Source organism: Notolabrus celidotus, chromosome 22 (assembly GCF_009762535.1).
Source record: "Notolabrus celidotus isolate fNotCel1 chromosome 22, fNotCel1.pri, whole genome shotgun sequence".
Taxonomy (NCBI): domain Eukaryota; kingdom Metazoa; phylum Chordata; class Actinopteri; order Labriformes; family Labridae; genus Notolabrus; species Notolabrus celidotus.
The window spans coordinates 14,024,418-14,045,363 of NC_048293.1; the positions used below are offsets into that span (position 1 = coordinate 14,024,418).

Genomic DNA, 20,946 nt, shown 5'->3' on the forward strand with positions numbered 1-20,946 from the left:
TTGAATTGCAACCTGCAATAATAAGATGCGACCTCTGACCACATCACACAAATATGTTCCGGTGATTCATATACTGTACATACCTGCATTGATCTGGTCATGCATTTCAATGTGAATGATACACATGGTAAGTTCATGGTGTGCATGTTTTGCCATTTCTTCAGAGTAACTGTCCAAAGAGAGTTGTATTTTTTATGTTTTTATTTTGATGACTGATAGTGATTACAGTCAAGAGGTAAACATAATGAATGAGCATGATATTTAAAATGACCACAGCTTTACAAGAAGACATCTATCTCAAGTTGTTTGCAGATTTGTAAGGCTTTAAATATTCCAACTTTGACCTAAATGTTAGACTTCTGGTCTGATTCAGTGGTGGTTTAACCGAGCAGTAAAACAGAGTGGGCATTAAGTGGAATATTTGTACAACTCAAAATGTATAGGTCATGAATTCATAAGGCCATACGTTGTCACTATATTTAAGTTAGAATTAGACTTTTATTTTTCTGCAACACTAACATTTCTTAAATGACAATCAGTCTGCACTGCCATTATTTTCTTAAACCTGAATATAAAAAAGACAAAAGGTGTGAGCTGGAGTTTAGAAACCAAATGATTATGCTGATACTTCTGATACATTCATGAGATTGAATTCTACAGCGACTAAAAGAAGTAATGTTCAAAATAACTCATATTTATCCATAAAAATTGTGACGCACAGACTTGGCGCTTGCATTTTAGAAGCATTGTCTTTGTAATGAACTTGAAGAGACAAAATATCTGTGATAAGAACAGTGCTGCCACTTCCAAAAAAATATATTTCATTGTCTGCTCCACAGGGCAGGGTATACACACACAGTTCCTCTGGTACAGTGTCAGCCACTCTCCTCATACATAAAAAGATATGCTTTAAAAAACATTTGTACAGACATGTATAAATCTACAAAGCTATAATGCCAGATTTTTCTTACATTTTATGCTTGATGTCAAAGAAAATATTGTTTGTGCTATAATGCATTAAGAGAATATGTAACAAAAATAATACATAGTACTAGTTCTGTACAAAATATACCAAACCTCTCCATCAAAGCCTTTGTGTTTGTGTGCGTCTGGAGATACACACATGGGGATGGTCTAATGTGAGACATGCATTGTTATTGAAAATGAAAATTATTTTTGCTTGTGTTAAAATGTCACTTTAAGTTGTGATATGTGTGGATACTTAATCTAACTTTACTGTAGTTTATGAGGTTAGGATAAAGCCTACAATCAAACTTAAGTCATTCTTTTTTTCTTTTTCTTTCTTTTGTTTTTTTTTACAGAAGTAGAAAACAAGTTAATACTGTTAAAAAAACAGATACAAATCGCAGGGCTCAGCTGCTGAGTCCATGTTTTCCCACTTCATTGCTGGTATTTAGATAGTAAAAGTGTTGTCAAAAAGAGGAAGGCAGGTTTCACCTATTGCACCTTTTTTAAAACATTACATAAGTCATCATATACATCTACAGTCTGTTCCAGGTCCACGTATTGTTTCTGGTGTGTATGTTTGGCCGTGTCGAGTTCCACGTTCTTGGTCCAGAGATTCTTCAGCTCGTAGTTGATCCTGACGAATAGAGAAGAAAAGCTCTGTCTCTGAATTTCTTGGTTTGTTGGCAGGTCCAGCATCCAAGCTGATGCAAATTTCACTGACTGTGTGAGATGATGTTGGTGCGAGGTTTGACAGGTACGGAATAAGCTGGTTTATAGGTGGCTGATTTTGAATGACATTCCTTCGTTTACAAAAAATCGTTCATCATCTCCCCACATTCTCTCTTTGTGAGACACATAAAACAAGAGGAAATTAAGTAGCCCTCTGAAATAGGTTGCTTTCTCTTTTCGCAGAGGCCCGTCATGTAAATGAAATAAATAACACAAACAAGTGACAGAGAAAATAAGGTGGAGAGTATATCTGCATATCAAATTGCCTGGGGTTACTGAATAAAAAAGATCAGTCCACAAAATCCCTTTAAGGCAAATGAATATCTGGTGAGTATTGAATCCAATGTAATACATTCACTGCACATTTCCTGGTCCTCTTGGTGTGTTTAAGGGGATCTGATGCAAGTGTGTGTGCTTTTGTTTGTGTGTGTGCATGTGTAGGGGGAATAAGTTTGGACGTCTCAGCGTTACTGTTGGAGGTTTAGTGCCAGGCCCCTAGGAGAGGGGCAGAAAGGTGTAAGGTGACATTTAAGGGGAGCAGGAGAAGCCAGCGCTTCCACAGTCTCTGTCTCAGTTTCCTGTTTCCGTGGGCTGCAACTCCGGGATCGCTGGGATACATTTGTGCGGTTTGGCAGAGGCCACAAAGCCTGGCAGACAGGTGCACTTGTAGGATCCCTCTGTGTTGGTGCACTGCCCGTTCTGACATAAGGGCACCTTGTCGCTGATGTCCTCACACTCGTTTATGTCTGCAGGAGAGAGACAGGAGGAGTTAGTGAGCAGGAAGCTCACAGAGCTGAAACAGCTGCTCGCTACACATCTGCAGCTGCACAGCGGGGTGCAGCTCTTCTTAGTTCTTTCACTTTTACAGTCTTTTCTCTCTTTCTTCATTCCTTTCTCCCTCTTTTTTTCAAGCCTCCCTTTTTCCTTAATGAATTCTTCCCTTTCTCATTTTTTCTAATTCTTCCTTCTCTCCTGTTTTTCCCTCTCCTTCATTCTTTCTTTCTTTCTCTTAAACCCCACCTACTGTTACCTCTTACCTCCAGAGTAATTTTCCCTCCTTTATTACTTCCTCCTTACCTTCTTCTTAGTTTTTTCCCTATTCCTTCCCTCACCCTTCCCTGGTCTCTTCTTCCATTCTCCTCCCTTCTTCGTCTCTTGTTCTGTCCTTTTTCCTCTCCTCCTTGTCCCTTCTTACTCTCTCGCTTTCTCTATATTCCTCTCTTTCTTGTCCCTTTTTCATCTCCCTTATTTCCTCTCTTCCTGTTCCCTTCCTCTTCTCTCTCTTTCTGCTTTTTTCCCTCATCTTCCTTGTTGTTTCTTCATCTCTTGCTCCCTGCTTTTTCTTCTCTTTCTGCTTTTTTCCTTCTCTTCCTTGTCCCTTTCTCATCTCTTGCTCTCTGCTTTTTCCTCTCTTCCTTGTCCCTTCTTCCTCTCTCACTTCCACCTTTTTTACTCTCTTCCTTGTCCCTTCTTCCTCCACTCTCGCTTTCTACCTTTTTCTTCTGCCTTGTCCCTTCTTCCCCTCTCACTTATGATCTTTCTTCCTCTATTCCTCTTTTTTACTCTATTCCTTGTTCCTTCGTATGTTGTCTCCCTCTTTTTGTTTCTTGCTTTCATTTTCCCCTATTCCTTTTTTTGTCACTTATTGTTTTTGTCCTTCCTTTCTTGTTGATTATTTTGGAAATCAACTGAGAACAATGCAGAGGTAACTGTTTTGAAAAGCAATTATTTTAATTCATCCTTTTGTTTTATTAAAAAGACCGACCATGCGGTGCTCCCAGCTTCATTAATGTGAGGTTCTGCTTCTTGACTTAGTCCCACAATGCAACAGTTAAACATTTTGGGTATTCAGACAGTTTGTTAGTGGGGGTGAAGGAAAACATCATGACATCTTAGTATCACTGATTATTATATCCTATCATAGACACCAAGTGGAGGGAAGTGATAGACAATGCTTTATCAGACCACTAGAGGGTGATAGTGATAAGAGTTATTTTGTCTAGCAGAGGTCAAAGGTCAGAGTCAGACTTGGTATAAGCTGGTTTAAAGACAGATGAACATGCTAAATGTATATAAGTAAAAGTATGTACTTGTTCTTGGATAGGGCTTTTCTTTCCGACCTCTCAAAGTGCTTTTAAACGACTCATCACATTCACTGAGTCACACCACATTCACACACTGATGGCAGAGGCTGCTGTAGTAGAAGACCATCTGTATTAACTAACTGCATTCACACACATTCACACACCTCTGAATACGTCACCGGCAGCAATTTGGGGTTCAGTGTCTTGCCCAAGGACACCTCGGCATGTGACTGCAAGAGCTGGGATCAAACCACCAACCTCAGATCAGACCCACTTTACCACTAAGCCACAGTATATGTCACTTTATAATTCCACACTTGATAGTAATTCACTCTTAAATCCTACTGTTGTTGAAGCAGCTATACTTTCTAAAAAGCTGTATTGTACAAACACGTAGTTTGTAGTAGGAAACAGGAGCATTTATGGCAGGTGTTATGACAATTTTGGTCCGATTGTCTGCTTGACAGACCTGATTTAGGCATCTCTTGACATGACTTCGGTAGCTTATAGTCATATAAAATCTTTGGGTTTCTGAATGATGGTTAATACAGTTAAGCTGGCTTGCCCTTGAGGTGTTCAATCATGTGTAATCGTGTGAGAAACATTATTTTTTAAAGTTGTTCCAAATGTCAAACCAAATAAACCTTTGCAGCCTTCTGACTTCCAAATAATTCACATTCAGACGATAGTTTTACAAACTACCAAAAATTGATTGTAGAACATTTCCTCTTGTATATTTTAAGTCGGACATGTCATCATGTTGCGTGTCGAATGGATTGAATCTGAACTTGAAATCCCGTCTGTCTCCTGCGCTGAACCGTCCAGAACGAGAGTAAAAGTAACAATGCAGGATTATGTTTCCTTTTGGCCTTCAGCTGATTTTCTTTTCCCTTTTAAGCACGGGAGGTCTGATTGTCATTTCATAGCAGTCAATATCAAACGACCCTCCTTCTGTTTATGTCATGCTCTGCTGGGGGAATTGTGGTGATATTTATAAAAGGAGGCATGGCGAGAGCTGCATAGCTCCCACATGTTTCCGCAGTGTTGGAATTCAATCATATTCCTGGGTAAAACGTCTGGCCTTGGAGCTGATAAGCTCATATGCAGACAGAATATTGTAATCAGAGCATTTTATTACAACATGAGGGTCTCACTTTCTAACAAAACAAACAAAGTACACTTAAAGGATAATATATCTCATGGAATACACTGTGAGTGGAAGAGATTCAAGGCCTTCTTACTCTTGGCAGTGTGTGACCGGGGAATTTCAAACCAAAGGGCAACACATTGCGGTTTTGAGGAGTGCACTGCTTTCATTAGTTTCCCATAAAATATAACTTAATGCAAGGTTGTTAAATTCAAAGCTTCTCCTTGAGCTTGATGATACACTGCATCAAGAGTTACCTCATTGGAAATAACCCAAGACCTGGCTCTGAAAGCCTCCAAGGAGAGAGTTTTATGCGGTTTGATTTCAAGATCCGAGACAACATTTTGAGCCCAGATAAATGACTTGATTGATTTCCTATTGGATCTAGAAAGTCCTTTCACATTTTTACTTAGAGCAGAATTTCTGTGTGGGTGGTCTGTAGAGGAAGATTTAAAATACGCTGGACATAACTTACCTGTACAGGCCATCTTATTTGAGTCAAATTCATAGCCGTCGAAGCAGTCACAGGTGTAACCTTCACGTACACGAACGCAGCGGCCGTTTTCACATCCGTTCAGGATTCCACACTCTTCTGCTCGGAGACCCTCGAAGCTCTCATAGCGCTCTGATTGGACACAGACATAGGTAGAAAAAAAGACACTTGAGCAAATCTTTATACATACTGTACAAGCATACCAGAGTCCAGTAAAAGATCCCCTTGAAGGACTTGGTATCATGAACCTCCATACTGCCTTAAGCCATCATGTAAGAACTATGCATGCTAAAAGGCTTCACATGTGAACCTACACTTAGTAAATACTCGTCTTTCTCTGTCATATACTGGATTTGTAATTCTTTATCTTTGTGACAAGCTCACTAAATATTTTGCAGCACGTCTGTTTTAAGCTGAAAAAGATACATCGTCAGATTGGGATAATTATCTCAACTTAGGAATCAGCAATAAGCAATAATGGAATTTTAAGAGGATAAGGAGATTAATTCATATCTTAATGCTTCACTTTGTTCACTGGCTAGTTGCTAACTTTGTCTGATAAAAGGTGGTGTAACAAGGTTTTAAAGAGAGACAAACCAAAACATCTGCCTTCTTCAGCAGAAAACAGCACTATAAGAGACTTTAGGGTGATCCAAGAAAAGTTCATTAATGTTCTTGACCCCTATCTTTACAAGCAGAAGCTTCTAGTTTACACACTTTTTGCAGTGTGTGCTTTTCTATGAAGAATGCATACACCCACCAGAGTATGGATCCACTGGTCGTGGCCGGTGCTCCCGTGGTCGGAGGACAGGGACACGGGCAGGTGGCTGCGGAACACTGTAGTCATTGTCATTGAACAGAGGAACACTCTCAGGGATATCATAGGGTCCTGCAGGGCTGCCGTAATTGTCAAAGTATGGTGGGGCAAAAGGCTCGGCAGGATCCTCAGGACCCTCTACACCATACTCGTATCCTGGCCGCTCTCGCAAACTATCTGTGCCTCCTCTCCGAGGAAGGTTGCACATTATTGCGTAGTCCTCTAAAAACAGAAGCACACAGAGCAGAGGTTTTTTTTTTGGACGTTAATAACAAGGATGTGTTCAAATAAAGACAGAAATGTTTGAACAGATTCCCGTTCTCACCAGTGTCTCTCCTGGGACAGAAGGCACACTGTCCACTCCAAGCGATGCCGTACAGACAGCAGCACTCGGTGTACGTGGTTCTGCGTCCCGTGAGGGGCTCTGCACACATGGTGTCTCCAACCAGACGCTGCCAGCAAATATCCATGTGCACGTCGTTATCAGGCTCTAAAGTTTCTGGGAGAAAGAATATACAGGGATTAACAATGAGGCTGAGAAAAAAGCAGAAAATAAATATACAGCTGTCTACAAAACCCAAAACTCATTCTGTGGGAGAGAAGAGAAAAGTAAGTGCATAAAAACAGTCCATTGCAATTTTCCACTCGATTGAAAACTGCATGCGTGCAAATTTGCGAAGTAGACTGAGCTGAACTCTGGCCATGGCATAAACAGCTTTGTCTTTTAAAGTAGCCTGAATACTACATGTAGATACAGATGTGTGTATGTGACTGTTAGTATGAACAACAACCAAAACCCTTCCTGTAATTCTGATAATGATCATTGGTTTTTTTCTCCACATCTGCTCTAAAATCCAAAGTACTACCTGATTCATACATGCAATAAGAAATTCCCTCCAGCAAAACTTAAGACACAAGTTCTAAATGTTGTCACACCTTCTGTGGTGTTGAGGCTGATGCAGCGTCGTCGTGTGCTGTCCAGGACTAACGGGGGACTGCAGAAACAGTTGAAGGAACCGGCTGTGTTCACACACTCTCCGTTCTCACAGGCAGTTCCATATTCACACTCATCATAGTCTGAAAACACATGTATAGAGAGAGGAATTAAAATACAAACAAAGGATCTTACAACAGCAATTCAAATCATGAAGGTGCAACATCCCATAATTTGACCATCACTATAAATTCATTACATTCTTAAATCAGTGAACTAGCAAAGCTCAGGGATGAATTACAATCACGGATTAGCAGCCAAAATATTTTTATAATAACATGAGAGCACTCTAGCAGAATGAAACCTGACAGTAAGGAGGATTCTGGGAAATGAAGTCTTCACAAGAGTTTATATATATGGATGTTTGTCCCGCTTTGTCCTATGTGCTAAAACTTAGAACAGATCTCTTACCCACACACTCCAGTCGGATGTTGTCATAGTAAAAGCCAGAGCGACAGTAGCAGGTGTACGTCGATAAGAGATTGGAACACTGTCCATTCTTACAAATGTCTGCTCCAAACATGTCACACTCGTTTGCATCTGAGAAGAGAGAGATTCACACTTTGGTGTTACGTAGGTGAGACAGTGATAAACCAACCAACAAAAACTAACACCCTTTCTTAAAACACTGACACTTTAAATGTCATTCACTCCCTGTGTATGCAGCTGTCAGGACACACTGGTTACAGTAATTAGTCAGGTTTGCAGGTATGTATCCTATGAATCCCTGGCTAACTGTAGAGATAGCCTTGTAAATGTGGTGGGGGATTGTGTCTGTCTGTTGCTTTAAAAGTTTATGCAGGTGGAAATAAAACAGACTGACAGCATCTCTCTGTGCCAACAAGGGGAAACATAAAAGCTCAAGAATACACATAAAATATGTCAGCTATTTATGAAAGCGAGCATACCTATGTAAGGCCACTGTTCTCCCAGACTCAGTGCAGAGGAAACAGGTACGGGTAATAATCCACTGCCGTGAGGGCACAACTGGTTATAATCATCTGAAACATAAAAAATAGCTTAGCTGAAGAGAAGGCGTAATGAGAATAAAATGCACGTATTAATCTTGCTTCAATCTGTTCAGGTTATTTGGATCATCCGGTTCTTGTTGTACCTCTTCCTGGGACAGGACAGGCATGAATCTCACAGTTGTCCCCCCAGCCGGCTCCCACCGTGCAGCAACATTCCTGCTTGGTGGTGTTACGTGACAGGACGTTGTCGCAGAAGTTTGCGTCATTCAAGTTGTAGTAACACTCTTTCCTCTCATCAGATGAGGGACTGGACAGAGGGACCCGAACAGCCTGACCGGAGTCGGTATCTGTATGTGGACAAAGACAGTATTTCGTTAGGGAAGAGAGGTCAGAGGTCATGGTTGGATACAGAAAGGCACATGTGGGGTTGGTACAAAGTTGCTTATTCACACCCCACTAAAAATGTAAGATTACTGTTTGTGTTTTGGAGAGCAATATATTAACTCTCATGATGTCAACTGATCTCACTGGAAAACATGGTAAAAAAAACTGTCTAAAAAACAGTGAAGAGGTCTTGACCAGCCGTGATTGGAAAATGTTTTGGGAGCTGCGGACAACTCTGCTTTGGTATTTTTTAACAAGAACTTGAAGTGGGATTATACTTGTTCCAAAACATTCCTCTCTTTTCTCCCCCTCTTATTTATTGACCAAGATGTTTGATATTATGGCCAAGTAACCTGGGCTGAACATCAGTATCAGCCCATCAAGGACCTATCGACTATCACCTGACAAAAATATATGCAACACCACCTGATTAGCGCTTTCATCTGTTTTGGGGAAGTCTCAGTTTCACAGTTAGCATCATGTCACACAGAGGCTTCACTTTGGCTTACTACAGCAATAAGAGCCTGAAAGAGAAATCTGTTGTCTTGTAATCCACTTGCATGTGATGGGTCTTACGTTTACCGTAATAACAACATCATGGTGCAGAATAGAGGAGAAGAATACAACTTTTAAAATACTTGGGGTCAGATTGTTCATCTCTGATGCATTCCAGGAAGTCAGGAAATCTAAATGCGGATTGGCTTTTGTTTAAGTTGGAACTTTTGATCTGGAACAGATTGTTGGCTGCACTTGCATGCAGATATTTGTATATAGATGAAATAAATCCTTGTCAGATTACTACAGATGGGAGCCGAGCTGTCACTACAGTGGTTTGCATTCTATATGCTTTTGCTCTCCATATGGACTGCTTTCCCTGCCTACAAAAAAGACTACTGATATATGAATGTTCAATACAACAGAACACCCCCCTATTCATAAATGAGGCCCCCACCTACAGATAGAAAGTCTTTAATCAACCAAGGGTTCAAACCAGATTTTCTGCAGTTGAATTGGTTAAAACTGGTACTGGAAATACAATTTATTTTAAAGTACATCATAAGACAGTACAGGTAACTAGCAGCACCCTTATGCCTCCAGTAGGTACAGTGTTACCCTTGCCTGCCACCGCTGAGCCTGCTCATTTGTCCGAAGGCATGGGTTCAGGCATTTCACCCTTAATCTGTCGGCTTAGCCAAATGGAAACACTGGCATGTGAGTCAACACACCATTCACTCTCACATGATTGATTCACACACGTCAAAAGCAAACAGGGGAATGTGGCACAAAGGTACACAAAGGCATAGCTGGGGTTTAGTGCCCAGGCAGGAGGAATAACATCCCTGCTGAGGGCGCGCCGCTTAATAATGTAAATACACCAAAGTCGTGTACACATACGCCTATCGAGCCGGAGATGTGATTCTATTTACATGACTGATGAAGGTTTTTTTTGTCATTTTGGGATTGCAATACATTGCATATCTGTAACCACTGCACTTGAGATCATTTTAGCATGAAAGAGAGCTATGATCTTAGTGCTACTGGCCAACAGCTACACCTTATCCCTGTTTGTCTTGATGAGGAAAAGGGTTTACCGTAACTAGGCCCTCAGGGTATTTACTTGGCTCTACTCGAGGTGTTACTCCATCATTCCTTTAAAGGATTAGTCTAATACAATTTTTTGCAGGCATCCCACCCAAATCATAAGCCCAGATCATAAAACAAATGGAAACAGCCAGGTCAGAAAGATACTCTAGGAGACATGGAGTAAGTCATATCCACCTCGTCACCATCATTGTTTGGATAATGAGAGACGGCTCATTAAATCAGGGAAAACTCCGTCTCCCAGTGATGGGACGGAGAATTAAGTCCTGTGAGTCACTGTGAGTGCTGGTCCTGCTCTATTACCCAGGGAGCGGCACTGGCTGGTGATGGGATCAAATTCCTCATTTTCGTTGGGGCAGATGCACAGGAAGCTGCCATCGAAGTTCTCACACAGGGCCTCCCCGCACAGCGCCAGGCTCATCTCACACTCGTTCACGTCTGAGGGAGACAGGAGAGGAGGGAAGTGTAAGGTTCAGGCATGTGTGCATGTATACACAGGCATGTGCTCAACTTGTTCTCATGATAATGCTGTTTGAGGAGTAATTCATATTAAGCTGACAGAAAATAAATTACACATAAGTTCAACATAAATACTCATTTTGTAGAGACTGAATCACTCTTGATTTCTTTGTATGCCATGAATATGTGCATAACCTTTATCTCTCTCAGTTCCATAGATGCCAGTTCCAAATAGTAGTATAGTACTTTTTACACATGATAGTATACTACCATTTTTTTTTTAAATGTATGATTATGACCTACTTACAAGAAAAGCATTACAAAGTGACTCAGATTGTAAAGTAGGTATAAAAAGTGCATGTTATACACAAGATATCATGATGTGTATTTACAGTTTATCTGCCTTTTAATCAGTTATTCAGGCTCTTTTGGGAAACATTTATTCATTTGCAGAGTGTTTTTGTTGTAGCTTTTATTTTGCACGTTTACATTCTTGTAGAATTTGTTTCTACAAGTCAAAGTGTTTGCACTTAATCACCTCTGTAGAATCCTGTTTAAAGACTAAGTCAAACAATTGGTTATGTTGTCTTTTAAAACTTTATTCTCTGTAATTGTTTTTTGGGGCTTGTCATGTCTGAATTAAGAGGACAGGACATGAAAAAGAGGTGGAAACAGGGGCAGAGAGAGTGGGGAATGGGGGGAGACAAACTACAAACAGCCAAGGGTGGAAGTTGAACACAGGGCTGCAGATTTGAGGGCTGAGGTCTCTGTACATGAAGCACAAGATTTACCACCGTGCTTAATCTGCACCCAGTCTTTTTAAAACGTTCTGAATGTGTTGATTCTAAATGCAGATGTAAACCTTTTCACCTTTGCTTAATAATTCCCTCACATTGTGCAGTAGTTTTTCTTCCAAACCTTAACTAAACAGGACTGCGTGCAATGTGTCATAGTGGACTGACTTCAGAGAACGTTCACACACATTAGTTGCTCCAGTGGGTCTTTAAATGTATCGCATATCTCATTTTTATGTGGGAATGACTCACAATGTAAGCCACAGAAAGGTTACTGTAATATGTTTTGTCAACTTGAACAACAGCGTGACTCACTGATGTGTTTTTGAACAACAATTGGAGCTCTGTGTCACAAAGGAAGAAGTTACATCAGGCTTTTGGCAACACAGAATATATTTTTTAGTACTATCGGTTCATTGTTGGTTTTGGAATTTTTACATGGTATTTTAAGCAAAACATATCCCCACACTTAACTTATTAGACGTAATAAAGGATGAGGTATTATTGTAGCTCAGATACAGACCGACACATTGGCTTTTGTCTCCTGGAGGGTTGGTATAGCCTTGATCACAGTGGCACCGGAAGGACCCGTCTGTGTTCTCGCAGAATCCGTGGTTCCCACAGATGGTTTCATTAACACACTCGTCAATATCTGCAAAACAAGAGAGAACACAAAGAGGAGAACGCAACATTAATATTTACAATGTCGCTCTGCACAATAGACTTTTTAAACTGCTGCAGTAAACACTGTGCCACTTTCCCAAAATAAACAGCACTACCAATTTGACCTCACTAACAATAACAGAAACCACTGCCATCATAACATGTCAGGGACGCTGTGCAGATCAGACAATCTATTAAGAGAGCTTTCAAACTTCAGTGTTTGTAAATAGATTTATGGAGACTCTCTCAGAGGGTGACAGAGCGTTGTGTGTGGATCTGGAAAGCTGCAAGTGAACGAAGTGAGAAGTGTCAATTAGGTCATCAGGAAGTTGGCAAAACGTTTCAGATGGAGGAGTTGACAGCATGCAGACACTTAGCAGGCAGCGGGAGAATGATGACTGAGAGTTCACATTTGGCATGACGAGATTTTATGACAGGCCTCTGACAGCAACTGTTTTCTCTTCTAATTGATACACTGTATGTGTTTAAGCTAGTTTTCATTGGTTTGAAACAGACTGCATAAAGCATAGACGTAGCTCCAGTGACTTCACCCAAGGGTTTCTAAAGAAGTCCCAAGATGGTGGTCTCCGTAATGAAGATTCTGGCTCCAACTAACTTCTGGCGGATCTAGAAACTGGCCAAGAGGTGAAGTTGAGGCTGTATCCTAGCCATGTGGCAAACAGCTACAACTTGCCCACCTGTCAGTCAAACCAGCCACGCCCCTATTATGCCAAATTATGAATGACTCATAGCCTTAAGATAACTAAAACTCCATCCTTTGTTTTAGAAGGATGTTGTCCCCAGTGGCAGATCATGTCTTCCAGCTACGATTGACTCGCACTGTCCTGCTCTACTCTGGGAATCTGTGTGGGACCCAGCACTTGGTACTTTGGTCATTATTGTGGTGATGTTAATTGTTGATGATGATAATGGAAGGTCTTAAATTGGTTGGTTGCTTCATTGTAGATGTTCCTTATGTCTTATTATAAGTTCCTTACTTATTTTTGTGCATTGCCTTTACACTGCTTGGCAGTACCTGCACCCAAATTGACTTGAAGCACTTTGTTACTCTTACTGATCTTGTTTCCTCTTGTCTAGATCTTTGCTTGTGTTGTTCTTGTTCTGTTCCGTCTGCTAAATGACATTGTAACATTGTCACATTGTAAGAATAAAGACATAATGTGCGTCATGTCAGTGTTTGGTGGAGAGCGACATTGATGTTGAGGCTTTTAGCATGGACCATGGAGCAGCAGGGCTAATTCTTGACCACCTGCCGTTTGAAGACAACATGTTTTTCCTTTTTCTTTTTGGACATTTAGCCTTTATTGTATAGGACAGCTGAAGAGAGACATGAAATGTGGGGAGTAGAGAGTGGGGGGAAGACATGCAGCAAATGGTTGAGGCCAGGAGTCAAACCCACGACCACTGCGACGAGGACTATAGCCTCTGTATGTGTGGTGTGCGCTTAAACCGCAAGGCCAACAGCACCCTGAAGGCCAACAGCACCCTGAAGGCCAACAGCACCCTGAAGGCAACAATTCTAAGCTAGCCCTTACAAGCATATTTTAGTATCCACCTAGTAGAGAGGGCAGAGGCTGACATACATATAAGGAAGGATGTAAATGTATAGAAAACATTCAGAGTTCAACATTCCCTCAATAGTTTGGTGAATTTGTTCTCTGTTCAATCTTAACTTAAGTCATTTTGACAATTTGTTACATAACCATCATTGATCAGAACTCATTTTAATGACTGTTTATTTGTTCTGGGAACATAAACAGCCGCCGCTGCAAAAAAAAAGAAAAAAAAAAAAGGCCTGTTCATTTGCTCCAATAATGCTCTGTTCCTCTGGAGAAAAGTTTATGAGATATTTGTTCTAAGACTCATGTTAGACGACACATCTTGTTCTTTTCAGATTCTGACATAAAAAAACCTTGCTCAGCGGAAACTCCTCAGTCAGAGATAAAAGGAAGTCAGCGCTTGTATATTTTCTGTAACTCATTAAGTTTGGGACATTATGGCAGAAAGTTCTGTTACTCGATATGAACTGTTTTTATGAAATTAGTGCAAGGGACAAAACAAGCCATGTCTGTTTTATAAAAAGCTTGATTAAATGTTTTGTTCATTTCTGAGTTTCATAACAGCACTCCAGAACTATTCCATTCAAAGTTTCCATGACTGAGAGTAACTCCACCACAGTGATAATAAGTTTATGAAAAACAGGGAAACAAATCTGGAGTACAAAAAACAACAACAACAAAACTGCTGATTTCTGTTAGCGCTTCCAGCAAACAGTGTTAAATGTACAGATACAATAAGTACAGATTGCCAGCAACAGTTATGTTGGTATGTATTAGTTTTGGCTTGTATGTTGTCCAGTATTCACTTATATGATAAAATCCATGTTCTCAGCACTGTAGCGGAGGGAAGTATGCTCGGATGAAAAATTAAATAACAGAGCTATCAGATAATCTGTTCAGCAAAGCAAACCGTGAATTCATAAGAAGTGCTGTGACAACATTTCCTTTGCTGATGCAGAACATTCTTAGAGTTTTAAAGCAAAGATGATTGTAATCTGCAGTAAATGTACAGCAGGGGTTCAGAGAACCATGGTTTGTTATGTAATTCATCTTAGGTCACACAATCCTAGCCTTTTTTAATAGATGTGGAAAAACTCCAGTTCATAAAGACTCTTTTCGGAATACGAAGATATTATTGGTACCAGTAATTCAAAGCTGGTAGCATGTATTTAATTATTTATTTAATTTATTGCTTAATTTGTCATTACCAACCATAATCACACCATGTCAACCTGTCACTACTGAAACATTTTCGCCGGCTTCCCTCAGGCCGAAGATTCGCGATGCCGAATAGCAGGACGAATAGGAAGAGGAACTCTTTTGTACCGACAGCAGCTAGTCTGCTTAACAATGCCTCATAACTGTTGTTTCCAGTTGTTACTGTTGTTGTTGTTACCGTTTTGAATGTTTTGATGTTGGTGTTGTACTGTTTTGTTTGTTTGTGTCACCGCTGACTGAAAGACAAATTGCCCCCCGGGGATAATAAAGAAACCTTGAACCTTGAACCTTGATTTTTTAATACTGCCTGTAATTACTGCTATTTAATTTAAAATTCCATTTGTAACATTGTATATATCTAAATTGTACTCTAGCTTATTTATCTATTTTATTTTACTTATTTTTATTTTATTTTAATGTTATTTTGTTTTATTTTTGTTTTAGTTTTATTTTGTACTTATTGAAACTTCTTCCTTGATTGTACTTATGTCTGGGTTGCTGTAACAACTGAATTTCCCCCCCGGGGGATCAATAAAGTAATATCTTATCTTATCTTATTTATTTTTCTACATAGCTTATTATTGTATTTGTATAACTTATTGTGTACAGAGCAACTGTGATGACTGAATTCCCCCCATGTGTTGTATCCCAATTGGTGAGTCTGCTCCTAGCATTAATTGAGACAGAAAGTAAAGTCCAGTTGCATCTCAAATGTGTAAACAAACTGACATTCTGTATCACCCAAATCGTCACTAACATGTCATATTAACCAGTTTAATCTTTCCCCTGAGCACTCGTAAATGCTGTATCAACTGAAGAAAGAATCAAAGTGTGCAAAGGAAACCCCAAACTGTTTGATTTGAACACAGCCAGATTCCTCTCTTCCTCTGCACAAAAACAACTGCTCTCTCAGTCAGCGCTCCTGTCCTGACTTGGCCATTCCTTTGACGTGCCTCTGAGGTCAGAGACAGGGGCTCCCACAGGCCAATAAAACAGCTGGACAAGAATTGTCTTTGTCGTCTGTGATACATTTCACAGGAAACGCTGAGAAGTGCTTAAATACCTAGAATAGACATGTGGGCTCAAATGGCAGCAACATGATGGAGGCAGAGTGGATGTACACATACTGAAAACCGCCAACCCACTAGATTTGCATTTTGCAGCTGAGGAATGAGATGCTGAGCTGGAGCAGCAGTGTTGACACTTTTTTGATACTGCGAGACATAACATGTAATTGAGTAATACATTTTCTGGAATATTATTCCCACAGCTCGATGAGGAGCGCTCTCAGATTAAGGTGAAGAGTATTGTGTGTCGGAGTTTCTTCATGTGTGAAGACCTTAAGTAGAGTTTGGAATGTTGGAATGACAGCGGCCGCCAGCTGGGAGGTCTGGGAAGAGGGTGATGAAAGCTCTGCGCTAATATATAAAATAATCAGCGTCTGCCGGCAGCTTTTCATTCATGTGTGACACGGAACAAAATCTGTAGCAAACCACATGTTAGGGAGGGATGCAATCATAGTATCATCCCGGGGAGGAATGAGAGCATCGAAACCAAAATACTCTTAACGACCTTTTGTTTCTTTTGGTGTATCTAACTCTGGTAGTATTTGAGTGGCGGCGTACTTCACTAGCTACTAACAAAGTTAACTTGTTAGCGGTTTATAGGAAAAAGTGGATGACGGCACAATGAGATAACTCCATAAAGAGTTCATCTCACACCAGCGGGGTTTTGGGACGACATTCTTAGTCTTTCCATGTGATAATCGGTTACATCAGGACACATGCAGAGCTGTAAATTACCAAAAGGAAAGAACTGAAGGAGAGAGGACGATGAGGTGTGCACCCAGAACAATAAGCACAAATCCTAATGGTCCAACCTAGGAGGACCTGCTTCCTGGATTCGGCGATGCTGCGGTCAGGGGGCTGGGTTGCGTTAAGTGTGGGTCTCTGTTCAATGTGTTAATCTGGAGCACATGGTGGCGAGCTTCAAGAATAAAGGAATCGGTGACTGTTGGCTCACCCTCAGCAGCCCACACGTCTTCCATATTCTCTGGGCAACCCCTCGTCTGATTGGATCCATATGCTGAGGTGATTTCACACGCGACTTGCAAGGATGAGGTGAGCTTTTGTTTTAGAGAAAAGCACGTTGTACATCTACAACGTGTCTACCATCTACCTGTGTTTAGTTATCTACAATGGAGGATATACCATGTGTGTACCTCTGAGAGTGAAAACTTCATCACACATCTGCACAGCAGAATGAGCAATCACACACACACACATGGTAAAGTCTTTAGATTTCTATATGCTTAAAAGGGGTGGGAGGTTGGGAGAGTATGACCACAGACAATTTCCGGCCTCGGGCAAGTCTTATTAAAAGCAAAGCAAAGCCTGGGGGAATTTATGGGCATGATGGTAAATTAAAGCTTAAAAACAATAACCTGCAAATACACACGCTGCCTTTTTCACATGCCCAGAGGAGCCCTGTGTACAGCATCATGGCAGATCTGAGCACACAGTTGCCTAGGAAAAACTCTGTTTTCCCCTTTTGTATCATAGCCTCTAAATCTAAATGAGCACTGCGAGCAGAGCCAAAGACAACCGCTGCCCCTTTTTCGGAGGTCAGTGAGAAAAAATAAAACAACGCCCCTCACAGAAAACTGCAAATTACAGCGTCTGGCCTCTTCTTGAATTTTTGATGATTTTTACTAGCAGACAAAAATGCCCCAGAGTCACTGAGCTCCCTCCTTGGACTTTTATAGGGGTGACGGCAGCATCTCCCACAACTCTTGATCGTTAGGTGAAACAAGCCATGATTGTGTATAAGTGCCGAACTCCTGAGGGTTTGGATCTCAAACTTTCTGTTGTGAGTCAACGGTGAGCTGTGGGTCCGGTGAAAACAGGAACAATGTAGCAACAGAGGAAAGATAGAGTAGGCAGCGGTAATGTGCTGTCACAACCAGGCATTCATTCAGGCAAGTAAGTGAGGGATTTTCTGGGACTATAGGAGTACGGAAAATGTGTAACTTATAGCACATAACATGGGAGTGGAGGTCCTTAGTCTCATACAGCTATCAGGAACGTAAAATTAAATCAGACAACACTGACTACGCTGATTTGATCCTATAAGCGCTGCTTAGCAGAGCTTAGACTCTGACACTGAAGGAGCAGAGGTGAGCAGCTGGTTTCAATCTTTCCTTATCGCACTGCAGGCCCCTGCACTCCTCAGCTGGTGCCAGACAGACAGCACCATAAAGTGCAGCGAGGAGGCAGCCACACGTAGCCAGGATCAGGGTGATGGAAGGGGCGGAGGTCTGATCTGTCACTGATCAGTGCTGCTGCGGCGTATTCTCCCCTGATCTCCGTCTGTTGATAGGCCAATAAAAACTCAGGGTCATGAGAATAAGTGAAGTGCATATCTACGAATTCTCCTGCTTGAACACAAACACACAAGTGAGGATGCAAAAACCACAGCCAACCACATGTCCACACACACACGTGGACACACTAAACACCCACAGCTTCCATCTGTGTCCAACACATCATTCCAATGTGATGCTCTCAGTCTGCATCCCCCTCCTCTCCTGTCACTCTCTGGTGGCTGTGTGGATTCTGTTTTCAGACCAGAGAAATATTTGGTCTTTTTTTGTCTCTTATAAACCAGACTTATTGTTTTATGGAGCTGTGAGAGCAACAAAGACAAGCAGAATGTAATACAAAGTAAAGAGTGATAAATGAAAATCTCTGTGTAAAAAATTATGTAAAAATGTGAAGCCCAAGTTGCCTGAACCTGCCAGTAAACACAAAAGGCATCATGTATTCTGGGCGGTCATGCTCATGTGTTCGTTGTTGTTGGCAAGACGTGGACCCAGATGTAGCTGATGTTCAAGCCAGTCAACCCAGGTGACCCGGCTCCTCAGTGGGGTGTAAGGGGTTGGGGTGAGTGCATGGCAGTCCTCTCCCAAAGAAGAGCTGCAGTGATCAGATTCCACCTTGTGTCTCTGCCAGAGGTTCTCCATTAGCTCAGTGTCAGGAGAAGAGGACCATTATCAGCTGCTGGCCTCACACACTGCCTCCAATGACAGTGCACTCCTCTTTGTAAAGTGCCCCAATTTCAGGGACCACTTCTCCTCATCTCTCCCCCGGCCTCTTTTGCACGAAACCTGGAGTACCTGATAGCTTTTGATTTAGATCAGTCTCTTTGTGTGTGCCTGCCAAACAGATATCATTATCTATGCACAGAGGGAGAGTCCTAAAGAGTATGAGAAGTGCTGCACTCTCCTGACAAAGGATTGAATTAGAGTAGATGCATGGTACAAAAATAGGTAGGTCCCTAGAATTCATTCGTAATGAATCTGAAGGACAGCTGGCCTCAAAAACAGGCTGCTTTTTTTTACATAATTGTGTGTGCAAGACTTTGAACTATACAGGGTTTCACCACTCACCGCAGTCTGTGTTGTCTCCCCCCTCGAGTCCAGGCTGGCAGCCCATGAAACACCGATACGAGCCGATGGTGTTCTCGCAGCGCCAGGTACCACACACTGAGCTGCCAAAGTCCTTACACTCATTCTGGTCTGCACGGTAAAAGAGAGAGAGGGATGCAGATGTTGGTTAGAAACTGACAAACAGAGGCACAAACGTAACCACATGTGCAATCAGACACTTAAATGGACGCATACACACACACACACTCATATTCCCTCTGCTGCTCCTCTGCTTCCAGTCTAATGCCTGTACAGGAGGAGTCGGCCAGGAGGCCTGCGGTGTAGCTGTCCTCAGTAAACGCAGCAGGCAACAGGAATGGCCAAGAACAATATTATCACAGCAACCAAAGAACTTGTGAAGGAGCTAAAGGGAGACGTTCCAGAGGGAGAAACACCTCTTGCTCACAATGGGGTCATTCATGCTTTCCTCAGGGGAGAGCCAGATCAGGCCTCCAGCCATGCAATCCAGGCACCCCTCAAGTCCTGAGACCAAGGAGGAAAGCCTCTAAGCCAGGGTTGGACACTTTCACAGGAACCCTGTCCCAACTATAACGCTATACATAATCAATCATAGCCGACTGTGCTATAACGGGTATGCTTAAGATTAAATGTAGCGTGACGATCAAACAGCAAATGTTGACATGTTGGTTAACTCAGAGAGTGGAAACCTCAGGGCAGAGTTTACACAACGGGATATCACAGAGGACTTTAATTCAGAGGGCTTACCTTCACAGTCGGCTGTGTCAGTGTTGAACTTGAAGCCAGCTTCACACAAACACAAGAAGGATCCATCCGTGTTGAGACACTGACCCCGGATGCAAACGCTGTCATTGCTGCATTCGTTCACATCTATGGGAAAGGAGAGAGAAAATGAGACAAATGAGGAGATAATTTGATAAGAAAGGGAGGGTCTAGATGTGTTACATCTTGATGATCACTAAATATCCCCATATATCCTCTTTGAGTCCGCAGGGAACACCATTCCTTTCTGTAAGCATCACAAAAGAATGTGTAATCAAGAGCTTGTCTGAGCACAAGATGCATTGGCCATTTGGAGTGTTTAACGGTGTACAGTACAGCAAACAGGAAACAAAGGAGGAAAAAAATGATTTTAGGCTGAGAACATTTTCCTCTGACTCGTAAAAATTAATAATGAATGTGACATGCTTGATTAGCTGTAGATTGGTGGATAATTGCAGCATTACAACATAACTTTTAGGTACTTGGACTCAGGGTAAATTCTGGGGGAAGAGGGGAAAATCACTTCTGGGGAAAAGCTTGTCTTCCTGTTCCAACCTTTCATAATCAGATGAATCTTGCAGAGACGACAAGTTAAACACCCAAATGCAAAGATAGGCTCAAAAAACAATATCCCAGACTGTAAGTAAACACATAAATATGCAGTGACTGGATAGTTTTGGAGGTAATTCAAGGATTTCAAAGCCAGATTTGGAAGGCACGGCAAGGCCATGGCACAACCTGTTGATCTGGATTAAATTTAGCCTTGTTTCAGTCTGCTTTCAGGCCTTTATTACATACCGTCGCTTCTTGCTGAA

General features: G+C 41.5%; 1 protein-coding gene across 2 annotated transcripts in view; it reads right to left on the reverse strand.

The window, feature by feature from the left end:
• Positions 1–183: 183 nt before the first annotated feature.
• The window catches only part of LOC117806685 (latent-transforming growth factor beta-binding protein 2), a 105,027-nt gene continuing 84,264 nt past the window's right edge, over positions 184–20,946 (reverse strand). For both annotated transcript variants that reach the window (XM_034675688.1, XM_034675687.1), the window contains 12 exons: positions 20,117–20,239; positions 19,352–19,480; positions 11,967–12,095; positions 10,494–10,628; positions 8,348–8,551; positions 8,142–8,234; positions 7,645–7,773; positions 7,176–7,316; positions 6,565–6,738; positions 6,183–6,461; positions 5,405–5,554; positions 184–2,444 (listed from right to left, as the gene is read on the reverse strand). In XM_034675688.1, the coding sequence (XP_034531579.1) occupies positions 2,269–2,444; positions 5,405–5,554; positions 6,183–6,461; positions 6,565–6,738; positions 7,176–7,316; positions 7,645–7,773; positions 8,142–8,234; positions 8,348–8,551; positions 10,494–10,628; positions 11,967–12,095; positions 19,352–19,480; positions 20,117–20,239 (1,862 nt within the window). In that variant the 3' untranslated portion in view covers positions 184–2,268. The remainder of the gene's footprint in view (positions 2,445–5,404; positions 5,555–6,182; positions 6,462–6,564; positions 6,739–7,175; positions 7,317–7,644; positions 7,774–8,141; positions 8,235–8,347; positions 8,552–10,493; positions 10,629–11,966; positions 12,096–19,351; positions 19,481–20,116; positions 20,240–20,946) is intronic.